Genomic DNA, 16,629 nt, shown 5'->3' on the forward strand with positions numbered 1-16,629 from the left:
AGTCATAAAGCAATAAACTCCTATAAAATGGTGGTTGAAAGAAAGGGAGAGGGGATGGATAGAGAGAAAGTGTTGGGGGTCACGGATGAATAACAATTTGGCATTGTTTGGATGGGGGTGGGTCAACCAGGCAGGGGTCTTCGGATCAGCACCTCTGAATGAAGTGGGGGTGCACGCACGCACACGCACGCACACACACCCGGAGAGAGAAAGACAGACACCCCTTCTGGAATCTGCGCTGGCCGCTAATTGAATGAATGACAATGCGGACAGACGAGCCGACAGATGCTCGCGTGCCTTTACAACCCAACAGCAGCCGTATTGGTTGGCACGACGTAGTCTACTGGTGGCGCATTCCGTTTGTCTCTACCATTCTAGAACACAGAGAGACCAGACCGACAGATTCGATCCGAACGCCGTTGCTATGGAAAACGCTCCACCTGCTGCTCCCATTGTCCCAAAGGGGAGCGGGACTACGGGAGAGAATAGGGATGAATATCAATGACAGGAGTTGAATTCGCCCTACGACTTTATGGCTACGAGATAACTACACCACAGGTCTTTTGTTGGACTCCCCATGATTACATGAGAAATAGTCACCGGATTGTCACTTCATCGGTTCATTGACTACCAATGATTATCCTTCTATACCATTGGTTATGCGTTCTACACCCTCGACGGGCCTTTCCCTTCTAGATTAGTCTATTGTCTGACTGATTATAGAAACACATTTGCCACACCAGAAAACATCTGACTTCACATACATTGTAGGAATCACCTTCTTAACTTTTCGTTACTACATTGCTTCTATTTTTCCATTAATACTTAATTCGCCACTTAAATGATAAAAAAAGAGATGTGATTATTTTGATGAGGTAGCGCGCCTAAACGTATTAAACCCACTTCAGCTTTAGCATGAATTATAGCTTGCAACCCGTTTCTTCATGGCGACAGCTATTGTTTTATTTCTCACCCGGAGTTTAAAACATTCCCTCTCTCTTTCTTCAGATTCTTTTCTCTTTTTATTCTCCTCTTTCCATGAACTCGGGAGGACTTTCGCTTCTTTTGTTCCCGAAAATGTGATTAGCACCCTGGCGCGCGAGGTATAATTGCATTACCGTCTTTGTGGGCGCTCGGGCTCTGTGGAAAGCACCGGTCCGGTATCAGCACTGGTTAAATAGTCTACGAGACAGAGACTTGGTCGGCAAAATGTGCAATGGAAGAGAGAATAAGCAATTCAAAGGGAACGTTTTGAAAACACAGTCATAGCTATGAATAGAATAATTAAGATTAAGAGAAACGTTTTTGCGCCTATTGAAGATTGAGAGGGGGTAAAATGTGCACCTTCTGTCGATGTCAGTGCACGTTTTGGGAATCCGATAACTCCTTATGCAAATTCACGGAACACTATAGAAGGTTTGCAGATGCGTTGGGATCAAATAGAACGTCCACCAAACTTAAACCAACTGACCTACTAAAACGTTGATATTCATGACTGTCAGTGAATGTTTATCCGCCGTATATCACGTTGACAATAATTGGGAGGAAGCGGGACATACGTTATTCATATATTTGTTGCTTTTCATTCTTGTCCGCCTGGTGGACTCTTGTCTTACATGGAACCACGTAGGCCATGCATAAAGTTGCATCACTGTTTACCCAATCATCAGACTCCATTCATCATCAGTAGGTGAGATATTCCATACATGGTTAACACGGGCAAATCCACAGATGATCCCATGTTTTAGGAACAACTTCGAGATGCTGATGTTTCAGAACCATGGATGGAAGTTGAAGTTCTGACGTGAGAACGTGAGAGCTTGTAGGTCTCTACTGTTAAACAGACGAGTTTGGATAAGTGCCCGTATGTATTGTGTGCGTTGAGATGACTGCGTGAAAGAGATGCAGAGATTTAAAACGGCCACGTCAACATATGCTTGCGTAATCTTACAATATAGGCTAAAAGATGTAGGATACGTTCCCAAACATGATGTGCACGGTTAGCCTAAATAATTAGCTTAAAGATTAAAACGCATAAAACATTTTTTTTAAAAGGCCAGTTGTTGTTGTCTGTCTCGGAGTCATACGGTGACAGGCTAATTTCACTCGGTTATCTGAATGCATGGATGGAGGGGAGTGAGTTGGGACCGTGTCCTGAATAGCACCCTACTCTCTTTATAGTGCACTACTTTTAACCGCTGCCACATGGCTCTGGGTAAAAGTAGTGCACTATGTAGGCTGCCATTCAGTACGCACGGCCTTAGAGGCGTGTTTGGTCGGGTGCAATGACTGGGGTTGGGGTGTCAGCCAGACCGTGCCAGATGGTCGTGGGTTTGCGCAGTCCCAGTTGCGCATGTTCGTCTTGTTTTTAAAATATTTTGCATGCATGGATGTACATGTTTGATGACTGACAGAGAATGGGATACTGTTTGTGTGTGTGTGTGTGTGTGTGTGTGTGTGTGTGTGTGTGTGTGTGTGTGTGTGTGTGTGTGTGTGTGTGTGTGTGTGTGTGTGTGTGTGTGTGTGTGTGTGTGTGTGTGTGTGTGTGTCTGTGAAGTTGAAGAATGTTAAACAGTATTATGCACGGGACAGAGATGTACCGCGGCATGACCAAGTCCTAAACCCATTCATTAGTACCCGGCTCCTTTTCACCACAATTCTCCACACTGATTTAGCCGGCTTACTCTCTACCACAACCCGCCACAGATTAGAAGAGGCGCATGTGAACACTTTGCTCAAAAACATCCAAGAGAGAGAGAGAGAGGAGGAGGGAAGGAGACTCAACTGACACTGAATAAAACGACCAGGGAGGAAATTAATGTATGCAGTGTCCACGCAAGTTAGCAGTCTCTCTCTCTCTCTCTCTCCCCCTCTCTGTGTGTGTGTGTGTGTGTCTAATTTGGGTATAGCCTATATGCCAGTTGCTATAATAACTAATTGGTGAGACTGGTGAAGATAATTCTCCATTTGCTAGTTAGGCCAACGCACATAATTCGAAGCGATATAAATAAGAATGTAGCCTCCACATTTATAGCCTATCCCTGTCTCCAGTCTCTCTGTATCTAACACAATTCTAAACAATACGTTAGGAGGAATAATGTATATCCTACATTATCCCAGCCATGTCTCCAGTCTGTCTGCTGCAATAGACCCAAAACGAGAGACTACTACACTCATAAAGAAACCCGGCGTCTTCTAACGGCGACTACCAAAAAATATAACCGGGCAAACGTCACCAATGAAAGTTCCTCTTTAGTTATTTTACCCTTCCCTATTGTTGAGGCATGCTCTCTCTCTCTCTCTCTCTCTCTCTCTCTCTCTCTCTCTCTCTCTCTCTCTTTCTCTCTCTCTCTCTCTTTCTCCTCTTCTCAGGGGTGAAAGTGAAGAAAGAAAGTGGATGAAGAACCCGAGAGGGTGGAGTTTGCCCCGTCTCGATCTCTCCTCCCCTCCCTCTTTCTCCCCCTTCTCTCCTCCCCTCCCTCTTTCTCCCCCTTCTCTCCTCCCCTCCCTCTTTCTCCCCCTTCTCTCCTCCCCTCCCTCTTTCTCCCCCTTCTCTCCTCCCCTCCCTCTTTCTCCCCCTCTCTCCTCCCCTCTGTTTTGAGTGGTCACCGGGTTAGCATTTTATTTAGGAAGCATTTTGTCTTGCTGGGGAGAAGAGAAAGGGGCCGCTGGTCCGTTGTGGGGCTGGTTAGATTGAGGCGGGCTATTTTGGGGGAGCCATCAGACGAAGAGAGAGCGAGAGAGAGAGAGCACGGCACCGCACATAGAGAGAAGCACAGATTTAAGCGGTGCTCTATAGGAGTCTACTCTGAGACTCGCGCAACAGATTTGTATGCGTGGAAGGGATAACTCACTCTCAGTTTGGACGTTGTGTTTTCTAGTAGAAATGACTGCGGAACGCAACCTGCTTTTTTTAATGCTCAAACGTGTTTAAATGGGGATATCTAGCCTTTGGAGAATGCGCTGCGATTAGCCTAATGACTGTCGTCGGGGCGCAGTGGATTCGTTAAGTTCATTAGGCTACAATAACGGAATTAGTACTGTCTGCGTAAAGGAGCTATTTTGGAACTACTTTCAGAATCACCCAAAGGGATTACTTTAAAGATGGAACCTGGAAAAATAATCTGCGTATTTTATATCCGAATATGGATCTTTCTCGCCGTTATGGCACTGGCCACGCAAAACGTCAAAGGTAAAACATTAAAATATCAAGTTTACGAGGAACAGAAGGTGGGGACTGTTATTGCACGGCTTAAAGAAGACGTGGCTGATGTTTTGGTCAAACTCCCAAGTTCTGTGTCTTTGCGCTTCCGAGCCATGCAGAGAGGGAGCACGTCTTTCCTATCCGTGCGCGAGCAGGACGGAGAGATCAGCATCCGTTCCAAAATAGACCGAGAGAAGCTCTGCGAGAAGAACCTCAACTGTTCCATTGAATTCGACGTTCTGACTCTTCCAACAGAACACTTGCAGCTCTTCCACGTCGAGGTGCAAGTGTTGGACATTAATGATAACGCGCCCCAGTTCGCCCGCGCCGTAATCCCCATCGAGATCTCCGAGAGCGCGGCAGTTGGGGCGCGCATTCCCCTGGACAGCGCGAGTGACCCCGACGTCGGGGAGAACTCCCTCGATACTTACTCCCTCGAGCCCAACAACTACTTCAAGATTGACATTCAGAGCAGAACGGACGGGGCTAAGTACTCGGAGTTGGTGGTGCTAAGGGAGCTCGACAGGGAGATGCAGCCAGGTTATGAACTTCAGCTGACGGCCTCCGATAAGGGCGTTCCCCCTAAATCCGGTTCTACTCTCCTCAGAATTAGCGTGGCAGATTCAAACGACAACAGTCCTATTTTCGAACAGTCTTCATATGTGATTCATCTATTGGAGAATTCACCTGTTGGATCTCTTCTTATTGACCTGAATGCGACTGATGCAGACGACGGAACCAACGCCAAAATCGTCTACTCCTTTAGCAGTCACGTGTCCCCGAAAATCGTGGAAACGTTCAAGATCAACTCGGATAACGGCCACCTGACGCTCATGAAGCGCGTGGACTTTGAAAGCGCGACATCATATGACATCGATGTCCAAGCCCAGGATATGGGCCCCAACTCCATGCCAGCACACTGCAAGATCTTCATCAAGGTAGTGGACGTAAACGACAACAAACCAGACATCAGCATCAATCTGATGTCCCAAGGGGACAGAGGCAAGGAGGACGCGGCCTATATCTCCGAGGCCGCTCCATTGGATTCCTTCGTGGCCTTAGTAAGAGTGGAGGACCTAGATTCTGGTCTGAACGGAGAGGTTGTGTGTAAACTCCATGGCCAGGGGAGTTTTAAACTACAGAAGACGTACGAGAACAACTACATGATCCTCACTAACGTCTCGCTGGATCGGGAGAAGAGGTCAGAGTTCAGCTTGACGGTCATCGCCGAGGACCGCGGCACGCCCAGCCTCTCGACCATCAAGCACTTCACCGTGCACGTGCTGGATGAAAACGACAACGCTCCACGCTTCCAGAAGGGACGCTATGAGGTATTCAGATCAGAGAACAATGCCCCTGGGGCCTACCTCACGTCGCTATTGGCAACCGACCCCGACCTGGACGCCAACAGCCAGGTGAGCTACTTCCTGGTGGAGAACACCGTTCACGGGAGCTCTATCTCCACCTTTGTCACCATAGACCCGTCCAACGGCGCTGTTTACGCCCTCCGCACGTTCGACCGCGAGGACGTCAGCCGGATATCCTTCGTAGTCCAGGCCAAGGACGCCGGGGAACCCTCGTTGCTGAGCAACGCCACCGTCGTCCTGACAATCCTGGACGAAAACGACAACCCGCCGGTCATCGTGGTTCCGCAGCTCTGGAACCTCACGGCCGACGTCCCCGTCTCCAAGTACACCGAGGCCGGTAGCCTGGTTACGGTCGTCAGGGCGACCGACCGAGACACCGGCGTCAACGCAGAACTCACATGTTCGATCACTGCCGGCAACGAGGAAGGCTTCTTCTCTATGGATCCTAGAACGTGCGAGATCAGCGCCAACGTTAGCCTCGATATGTTTCCCCACGAGTTTGCGGAGCTCACCGTCCTAGTCAGTGACCACGGTTCCTTGCAACAGACCACCAAGGCCGTCCTGAAAATCACCCTCTATGAGAACATGGAGGGCCACGTGCAGGTGCTGGACCAGGGGGAGACGCCGCTCGACGCCTCCCTCATCATCATCATGTCCCTGGGGGCCATCTGCACTATGCTCCTGGTCATCATGGTCATGTTCGCTGCCCGCTGCAACCGAGAAAAGAAGGATAGCAGGAACTCGTACAACTGCAGGGTGGCAGAGACCAACCACCAGCATCACCCGAAGAAACCGTCGCGGCAGATCCACAAGGGTGACATCACACTTGTTCCCACGGTGAATGGGACTTTACCAATCAGAGCGCACCACCGCTCACCCTCGGCCACGCCCCCCATGGACCGGGCGCCAATGGGAAGCCGGCAGAGCCACCACAGCCACCAGTCACTGAATAGCCTGGTGACGATATCGTCCAATCATATCCCGGAGAGCTTCGCCCTGGAGTTGGCCCACGCTACGCCACCCGTCGAGGTGAGATACTACAGAACACACAATTCATCTCTCTCTCCCACACACACACACACACACACACACACACACACACACACACACACACACACACACACACACCTACACTCCCCTCAACCATTCTAGAATAATCTGTCATAAATCCTAGCCTCTTGGTAAACAGTTCCTGAGTGTCAGTAAATCCATAGTGAAATGACTGTCCATTTAAAACTAGTAGAACTGATTCCAGATGTAATCATGGATCCGGTTTGTCTTTGTGTCTTCACCCTCAAGCCATTATGTGATCGTTGTTCTCTCCTATCCATATTGATTTAGCCCCGTCACCCACCCACCACCCCATTGTTATTTCTCTCATCCACTTTCTGTCATCCATTTTGGAATCATCATATTTGTCTCCTCACCCTCCTCAGTGTGTCACCACCATCAGAATCACTGTGTGGCATCCATCTTGTTTTGTTCCTCATTGTTGTCGTCTTTTTTCCCTGTCGTCTGTTTCCATCCGTTCTGTTATTCATCCTCCTTTTTTCTGTTGTTCTTATTTGTTTATTTTGGATATAGCAAGTCTCACAGCTTCTGTCCATGCTCCATCAGGGCCAGTACCAGCCTAGACCCTGTTTCCGTGGCAACAAATACTCCAGAAGCTACAGGTAAACAAAGCATCCCCCCCCCAAAACATTGTAACGTTTTGCTCTTTTGACTTGTCAAATTCCCTTGTGTCCACCGTGCTTTTCATTAGTAGCATCAATACAATGAGTAGCATTAGTAGCATCAATACAACGAGTAGCATTAGTAGCATCAATACAATTAGTTGCATTAGTAGCATCAATACAACGAGTAGCATTAGTAGCATCAATACAACGAGTAGCATTAGTAGCATCAATACAACGAGTAGCATTAGTAGGATCAATACAATTAGTTGCATTAGTAGCATCAATACAATTAGTAGCATTAGTAGCATCAATACAACGAGTAGCATTAGTAGCATCAATACAATGAGTAGCATTAGTAGCATCAATACAATTAGTTGCATTAGTAGCATCAATACAATTAGTAGCATTAGTAGCATCAATACAACGAGTAGCATTAGTAGCATCAATACAACGAGTAGCATTAGTAGGATCAATACAATGAGTAGCATTAGTAGCATCAATACAATGAGTAGCATTAGTAGCATCAATACAATTAGTAGCATTAGTAGGATCAATACAATTAGTAGCATTAGTAGCATCAATACAATTAGTAGCATTAGTAGGATCAATACAATTAGTAGCATTAGTAGGATCAATACAATGAGTAGCATTAGTAGCATCAATACAATTAGTAGCATTAGTAGGATCAATACAATTAGTAGCATTAGTAGGATCAATACAATGAGTAGCATTAGTAGCATCAATACAACGAGTAGCATTAGTAGCATCAATACAACGAGTAGCATTAGTAGCATCAATACAATGAGTAGCATTAGTAGCATCAATACAACAAGTAGCATTAGTAGCATCAATACAACGAGTAGCATTAGTAGCATCAATACAACGAGTAGCATTAGTAGCATCAATACAACGAGTAGCATTAGTAGCATCAATACAATGAGTAGCATTAGTAGCATCAATACAATGAGTAGCATTAGTAGCATCAATACAATGAGTAGCATTAGTAGGATCAATACAATGAGTAGCATTAGTAGCATCAATACAATGAGTAGCATTAGTAGTATCAATACAACGAGTAGCATTAGTAGCATCAATACAACGAGTAGCATTAGTAGCATCAATAAAAACATATGTAATGACAGTATGGATCTATATTAGTTTGTCCCTTTTTCTACGATGGCTCTTTTGTTTATCATGTTTTGAGTTTGAATCATATCAATATCATTCAATCCAAAAGTTTGTGGATCACATGTCTGTTTCAACTGTAGTGTTGTAAAATGTTTGTTTTGTAGTTCTGTCTACCCTTATGGTGAGCATTAATCAATGGTACAGCAGCTTCTACCACTAAGAAACACCAATTACATACATTTTCATTGACTCAATTGTATTTTCAACTCTCTGTCTCTCTCTGTCTCTCTCTGTCTCCCTCTGTCTCTTTCTCTCTCTCTCTCTCTCTCTCTCTCTCTCTCTCTCTCTCTCTCTCTGTCTCCCTCTGTCTCTTTCTCTCTCTCTCTCTCTCTCTCTCTCTCTCTCTCTCTCTCTCTCTCTCTCTCTCTCTCTCTCTCTCTCTCTCTCTCTAGGTATGCATTGCAGGACATGGACAAGTTCAGCTTGAAGGACAGTGGTCGTGGGGACAGCGATGCGGGGGACAGCGACTATGATATGGGACGAGAGTCCCCCATCGACCGTCTGCTGGGGGATGGCTTCTCTGAGCTCTACCACCTGGACATACTCCACAGACTACACCCAGGTCAGTTACATAGAGACATGAGACAGCCATCTTGGTAGAGGCAGGATAGACTATAGTGCTTCTCTGAGCTCTACCACCAGGACATACACCACAGACTACACCCAGGTCAGTTACATAGAGACATGAGACAGCCATCTTGGTAGAGGCAGGATAGACTATAGTGCCCAGGTCAGTTACATAGAGACATGAGACAGCCATCTTGGTAGAGGCAGGATAGACTATAGTGCCCAGGTCAGTTACATAGAGACATGAGACAGCCATCTTGGTAGAGGCAGGATAGACTATAGTGCCCAGGTCAGTTACATAGAGACATGAGACAGCCATCTTGGTAGAGGCAGGATAAACCAGCTTTACACTCTTTGTGTAAAAGTCTTTGGGTGCAGGGCAGTGATGTCACAGAATATAAAAACCAAGCCAGGTGACATCACCCGCTGCAGTACGACAGTCCCGTTTTCACTAGATATATAACACGACCCAGTGACACCCACCGTCACACACATCACACTAGGCTGCTCACACCAGGTTCTCCCCAACACTTTAATAAATCATCTATTCAGTTCAGCACCGTGGACAGCTGCTCACCACGTTTTCCAATCTTCCCCATGCTGGCTTCAACAATACACGTCTCACCTGAATAGTCAAAAGATGATTTTTAACACCACATTGTATGGCCTGGACTCCCAAATAACACCCTATTTTCTTAATAGTGCACTACTTTCCCTATGTAGTGTACTCAAAAGTGGTGCGCTATATAGGGAATAGGGTGTGATTTGGGACACATTCACTATTATATAACAGCCCATTCACCCAGTAGCACAACTGTGCTTCAGCTGTATTCTTCTCCACAGCCTTTAATTTCCAGGGGTTTTATCAGGCAGACGTGTTCCTCCATTACCACCCTCCTGATATCTGGCCCTCAGATAGAGTCGTGTCGGTAAACGCCTCCCCGATTTACACTGTGACTCTCTCTGTCTGTCACTGTGTCGGGTGGGTGGGTGGGTGTGTGTGTGTGCGTGTGTGTGTGTGTGTGTGTGTGTGTGTGTGTGTAAGAGGCAATACCAACCTAATCACATATACGCGTGTGTCTGTGTTGGCTGTTTGAGTGACAGGCCGGCCCTTTCATGTCTGTGCTGAGGAGAATTCACAGTAATTGCTTTTAAAATGATGTTGTTCTCCCCCCTGAGAGCCACAGTCTCTCCTCTTCTCTCTCTTCTGTCTCTTCTCCTCTGTCTGTTATTCTTCTCTTTATGGAGAGATGAAGGAGGAAGGGAAGAAGGAGAGATGGAGGAGGGAGGGAAGAAGGAGAGATGGAGGAGGGAGGCAATAAGGAGAGATGGAGGAGGGAGGGAAGCAGGAGAGATGGAGGAGGGAGGGAAGAAGGAGAGATGGAAGAGGGAAGGAAGCAGGAGAGATGGAAGAGGGAAGGAAGCAGGAAGAAGGCTAGATGGAAGAGGAAGAGAGATGGAGGGAAGAAGGCTAGGGAGGGAGGGAGGGAGGGAGGGAGGGAGGGAGGGAGGGAGGGAGGGAGGGAGGGAGGGAGGGAGGGGAGGGGAGGGGAGGGGAGGGGAGAAGGATTGAGCTAGGGAAGGAGGGGGGATGGGAGATGGATGGAGTGAGGGAGGGAGAGGAGAGGAGATGGTGGGAGTGAGGGGGGGCGAGGAGAAGGATGGAGCTAGGGAAGGAGGGAGGGAGGGGAGATGGAGGGAGTGAGGGAGCGAGAGGAGAGGAGATGGTGGGAGTGAGGGGGGGCGGGGAGAAGGATGGAGCTAGGGAAGGAGGGAGGGAGGGGAGGGAGGGAGGGGAGATGGAGGGAGGGAGGGAGGGAAATTAGTTGGAGGGAGGGAGGGAAGGAGCAGAGAAGGATGGAGCTAGGGAAGGAGGGAGGGAGGGTAGATGGAGGGAGTGAGGGAGGGAAAGGAGATGGAGGGAGGGAGGGAAGGAAGGAGCAGAGAAGGATGGATCTAGGGAAGGAGGGAGGGGAGGGGAGATGGAGGGAGTGAGGGAGGGAAGGAGCAGAGAAGGATGGATCTTGGGAAGGAGGGAGGGAGGGGAGATGGAGGGAGTGAGGGAGGGAAAGGAGATGGAGGGAGGGAGGGAAGGAGCAGAGAAGGATGGATCTAGGGAGGGAGGGATTGAAAGAGGGGGGATTAACTGTTTTTGAGCCTGATTGAATGGAGTGATTTAATTTGTTTACTTCGTCACCCATCCCAGTAAAAATCGGTTGACCTTTCTGATACCAAAACAACATCTATCTTTCTCACAAAAATGGTTCAGATGTCTAGAGTTTACAGAGAGTGACATGAAGGAAAGTGTTAGACAGGCAACAGAGGTACAGGGTTAGACAGAGAGGTACAGGGTTAGACAGAGAGGTACAGGGTTAGACAGAGAGGCACAGGGTTAGACAGAGAGGTACAGGGTTAGACAGAGAGGTACAGGGTTAGACAGAGAGGTACAGGGTTAGACAGAGAGGTACAGGGTTAGACAGAGAGGTACAGGATTAGACAGAGAGGTACAGGGTTAGACAGAGAGGTACAGGGTTAGACAGAGAGGTACAGGGTTAGACAGAGAGGTACAGGGTTAGACAGAGAGGTACAGGACTAGACAGAGAGTTACAGGGTTAGACAGAGAGGTACAAGGTTAGACAGAGAGGTACAGGACTAGACAGAGAGGTACAGGGTTAGACAGAGAGGTACAGGGTTAGACAGAGAGGTACAGGGTTAGACAGAGAGGTACAGGACTAGACAGAGAGTTACAGGGTTAGACAGAGAGGTACAAGGTTAGACAGAGAGGTACAGGACTAGACAGAGAGGTACAGGGTTAGACAGAGAAGTACAGGACTAGACAGAGAGGTACTGCACTAGACCGAGAGGTACGGGGTTAGACAGGGAGGTACAGGGTTAGACATAGAGGTACAGGGTTAGACAGAGAGGTACAGGGTTAGACAGTGAGGTACAAGGTTAGACAGAGAGGTACAGGGTTAGACAGAGAGGTACAGGGTTAGACAGTGAGGTACTGCACTAGACCGAGAGGTACAGGACTAGACAGACAGGTACAGGACTAGACAGAGAGGTACAGGGTTAGACAGAGAGGTACAGGGTTATACAGAGAGGTACAGGACAAGACAGAGAGGTACAGGACTAGACAGAGAGGTACAGGGTTAGACAGAGAGGTACAGGGTTAGACAGAGAGATACAGGGTTAGACAGAGAGGTACAGGGTTAGACAGAGAGGTGCAGGGTTAGACAGAGAGGTACAGGACTAGACAGAGAGGTACAGGACTAGACAGAGAGGTACAGGAATAGACAGAGAGGTACTGCACTAGACCGAGAGGTACAGGACTAGACAGAGAGGTACAGGACTAGACCGAGAGGTACAGGAATAGACAGAGAGGTACTGCACTAGACCGAGAGGTACAGGATTAGACAGAGAGGTACAGGACTAGACAGAGAGGTATAGGAATAGACAGAGAGGTACAGGACTAGACAGAGAGGTACTGCACTAGACCGAGAGGTAAAGGACTAGACAGAGAGATACAGGACTAGACAGAGAGGTACAGGACTAGACAGAGAGGTATAGGACTAGACAGAGAGGTACAGGACTAGACAGAGAGGTACTGCACTAGACCGAGAGGTACAGGACTAGACAGAGAGGTACAGGGTTAGACAGGTAACAGAGTGATTAGACAGAGAGGTACAGGATTAGACAGAGAGGTACAGGACTAGACAGAGAGGTATAGGAATAGACAGTGAGGTACAGGACTAGACAGAGAGGTACTGCACTAGACCGAGAGGTAAAGGACTAGACAGAGAGATACAGGACTAGACAGAGAGGTACAGGACTAGACAGAGAGGTATAGGACTAGACAGAGAGGTACAGGACTAGACAGAGAGGTACTGCACTAGACCGAGAGGTACAGGACTAGACAGAGAGGTACAGGGTTAGACAGGTAACAGAGTGATTAGACAGAGAGGTACAGGATTAGACAGAGAGGTACTGCACTAGACCGAGAGGTACAGGATTAGACAGAGAGGTACAGGACTAGACAGAGAGGTATAGGAATAGACAGAGAGGTACAGGACTAGACAGAGAGGTACTGCACTAGACCGAGAGGTACAGGATTAGACAGAGAGGTACAGGACTAGACAGAGAGGTATAGGAATAGACAGAGAGGTACAGGACTAGACAGAGAGGTACTGCACTAGACCGAGAGGTACAGGACTAGACAGAGAGGTATAGGACTAGACAGAGAGGTACAGGAATAGACAGAGAGGTACAGGACTAGACAGAGAGGTACTGCACTAGACCGAGAGGTACAGGACTAGACAGAGAGGTACAGGGTTAGACAGGTAACAGAGTGATTAGACAGGCATCAGTTTAACAACTATCCATTTGTATCAGTGCTCCTGGTCTCCTCTCTCCCGTAGCTTTGGGACGGTGTCCTCTCTCCCGTAGCTATGGGACTGTGTCCTCTCTCCCATAGCTATGGGACTGTGTCCTCTCTCCCATAGCTATGGGACTGTGTCCTCTCTCCCGTAGCTATGGGACTGTGTCCTCTCTCCCGTAGCTATGGGACTGTGTCCTCTCTCCCATAGCTATGGGACTGTGTCCTCTCTCCCGTAGCTATGGGACTGTGTCCTCTCTCCCATAGCTATGGGACTGTGTCCTCTCTCCCATAGCTATGGGACTGTGTCCTCTCTCCCATAGCTATGGGACTGTGTCCTCTATTCCATAGCTATGGGACTGTGTCCTCTCTCCCATAGCTATGGGACTGTGTCCTCTCTCCCATAGCTTTGGGACAGTGTCCTCTCTCCCGTAGCAATGGGACTGTGTCCTCTCTCCCGTAGCTATGGGACTGTGTCCTCTCTCCTGTAGCTTTGGGACGGTGTCCTCTCTCCCGTAGCTATGGGACTGTGTCCTCTCTCCCGAAGCTATGGGACTGTGTCCTCTCTTCCATAGCTATGGGACTGTGTCCTCTCTCCCATAGCTATGGGACTGTGTCCTCTATTCCATAGCTATGGGACTGTGTCCTCTCTCCCATAGCTATGGGACTGTGTCCTCTCTCCCATAGCTATGGGACTGTGTCCTCTATTCCATAGCTATGGGACTGTGTCCTCTCTCCCATAGCTATGGGACTGTGTCCTCTCTTCCATAGCTATGGGACTGTGTCCTCTATTCCATAGCTATGGGACTGTGTCCTCTCTCCCATAGCTATGGGACTGTGTCCTCTATTCCATAGCTATGGGACTGTGTCCTCTCTTCCATAGCTATGGGACTGTGTCCTCTCTCCCATAGCTATGGGACTGTGTCCTCTCTTCCATAGCTATGGGACTGTGTCCTCTCTCCTGTAGCTTTGGGACGGTGTCCTCTCTCCCGTAGCTATGGGACTGTGCCCTCTCTCCCGTAGCTATGGGACTGTGTCCTCTCTTCCATAGCTATGGGACTGTGTCCTCTCTCCCATAGCTATGGGACTGTGTCCTCTATTCCATAGCTATGGGACTGTGTCCTCTATTCCATAGCTATGGGACTGTGTCCTCTCTCCCATAGCTATGGGACTGTGTCCTCTATTCCATAGCTATGGGACTGTGTCCTCTATGCCATAGCTATGGGACTGTGTCCTCTCTCCCGTAGCTATGGGACTGTGTCCTCTATTCCATAGCTATGGGACTGTGTCCTCTCTTCCATAGCTATGGGACTGTGTCCTCTCTCCCGTAGCTATGGGACTGTGTCCTCTCTCCCGTAGCTATGGGACTGTGTCCTCTCTCCCGTAGCTATGGGACTGTGTCCTCTATTCCATAGCTATGGGACTGTGTCCTCTCTTCCATAGCTATGGGACTGTGTCCTCTCTCCCGTAGCTATGGGACTGTGTCCTCTCTTCCATAGCTATGGGACTGTGTCCTCTCTCCCGTAGCTATGGGACTGTGTCCTCTATTCCATAGCTATGGGACTGTGTCCTCTCTTCCATAGCTATGGGACTGTGTCCTCTCTCCCATAGCTATGGGACTGTGTCCTCTATTCCATAGCTATGGGACTGTGTCCTCTATTCCATAGCTATGGGACTGTGTCCTCTCTCCCGTAGCTATGGGACTGTGTCCTCTATTCCATAGCTATGGGACTGTGTCCTCAATGTCAAACCAGATAAAACATTGAGACTGTATCTCCACCTAGCAGTGTATGTACTGAGTAGTGTTGACAGACAACAGTTCTGTAGGCTACTGCATATCAATGCCAATCATACACCTTGACACTGTGTCCCCTCTCTGCTCTCTCCTTTTCTGAGCCACGAGACCCTTTAATCAATGTCAAACCAAACATGTTATTTGTCACCAATCTCTGTCTCTCATGTCTCCCTTCTCATTCTTCTCTCTCCCTAGCTAGGAACCTGTGTACCAAACACAACATTAACCCTCTCCCTCCACTCCTTTCTCTCTCCCTAGCTATGAACCTGTGTACCAAACACAACATTAACCCTCTCCCTCCACTCCCTTCTCTCTCCCTAGCTATGAACCTGTGTACCAAACACAACATTAACCCTCTCCCTTCTCTCTCCCTAGCTATGAACCTGTGTACCAAACACAACATTAACCCTCTCCCTTCTCTCTCCCTAGCTAGGAACCTGTGTACCAAACACAACGTTAACCCTCTCCCTTCTCTCTCCCTAGCTAGGAACCTGTGTACCAAACACAACATTAACCCTCTCCCTTCTCTCTCCCTAGCTAGGAACCTGTGTACCAAACACAACATTAACCCTCTCCCTCCACTCCTTTCTCTCTCCCTAGCTATGAACCTGTGTACCAAACACAACATTAACCCTCTCCCTCCACTCCTTTCTCTCTCCCTAGCTATGAACCTGTGTACCAAACACAACGTTAGCCCTCTCCCTCCACTCCCTTCTCTCTCCCTAGCTAGGAACCTGTGTACCAAACACAACATTAACCCTCTCCCTCCACTCCCTTCTTTCTCCCTAGCTATGAACCTGTGTACCAAACACAACGTTAACCCTCTCCCTCCACTCCCTTCTCTCTCCCTAGCTATGAACCTGTGTACCAAACACAACATTAACCCTCTCCCTCCACTCCCTTCTCTCTCCCTAGCTATGAACCTGTGTACCAAACACAACATTAACCCTCTCCCTTCTCTCTCCCTAGCTATGAACCTGTGTACCAAACACAACGTTAACCCTCTCCCTCCACTCCCTTCTCTCTCCCTAGCTATGAACCTGTGTACCAAACACAACATTAACCCTCTCCCTTCTCTCTCCCTAGCTAGGAACCTGTGTACCAAACACAACATTAACCCTCTCCCTTCTCTCTCCCTAGCTAGGAACCTGTACCAAACACAACATTATCCCTCTCCCTTCTCTCTCCCTAGCTAGGAACCTGTGTACCAAACACAACATTAACCCTCTCCCTCCACTCCCTTCTCTCTCCCTAGCTATGAACCTGTGTACCAAACACAACATTAACCCTCTCCCTTCTCTCTCCCTAGCTAGGAACCTGTGTACCAAACACAACATTAACCCTCTCCCTTCTCTCTCCCTAGCTAGGAACCTGTACCAAACACAACATTAACCCTCTCCCTTCTCTCTCCCTAGCTATGCGCCTATGCACTGAGGAGTGTCGTGTGTTGGGCCATT

At 48.3% G+C, this 16,629-nt stretch overlaps 1 protein-coding gene across 2 annotated transcripts in view; it reads left to right on the plus strand.

The window, feature by feature from the left end:
- Positions 1 to 3,627: 3,627 nt before the first annotated feature.
- The window catches only part of LOC139419121 (protocadherin-18-like), a 14,804-nt gene continuing 1,802 nt past the window's right edge, over positions 3,628 to 16,629 (plus strand). Inside the window, exons 1-4 of one of the 2 annotated variants that reach the window (XM_071169065.1) lie at positions 3,628 to 6,600; positions 7,156 to 7,244; positions 8,828 to 8,997; positions 16,588 to 16,629. The exon at positions 16,588 to 16,629 is cut by the window's right edge and continues 1,802 nt beyond it. In XM_071169065.1, coding sequence (XP_071025166.1) covers positions 4,105 to 6,600; positions 7,156 to 7,244; positions 8,828 to 8,997; positions 16,588 to 16,629 — 2,797 coding nt within the window. In that variant the 5' untranslated portion in view covers positions 3,628 to 4,104. The remainder of the gene's footprint in view (positions 6,601 to 7,155; positions 7,245 to 8,827; positions 8,998 to 16,587) is intronic. The other variant, XM_071169064.1, reaches the window with a different exon arrangement.

This window comes from Oncorhynchus clarkii, chromosome 10, assembly GCF_045791955.1.
Source record: "Oncorhynchus clarkii lewisi isolate Uvic-CL-2024 chromosome 10, UVic_Ocla_1.0, whole genome shotgun sequence".
In the NCBI taxonomy this organism is placed as follows: domain Eukaryota; kingdom Metazoa; phylum Chordata; class Actinopteri; order Salmoniformes; family Salmonidae; genus Oncorhynchus; species Oncorhynchus clarkii.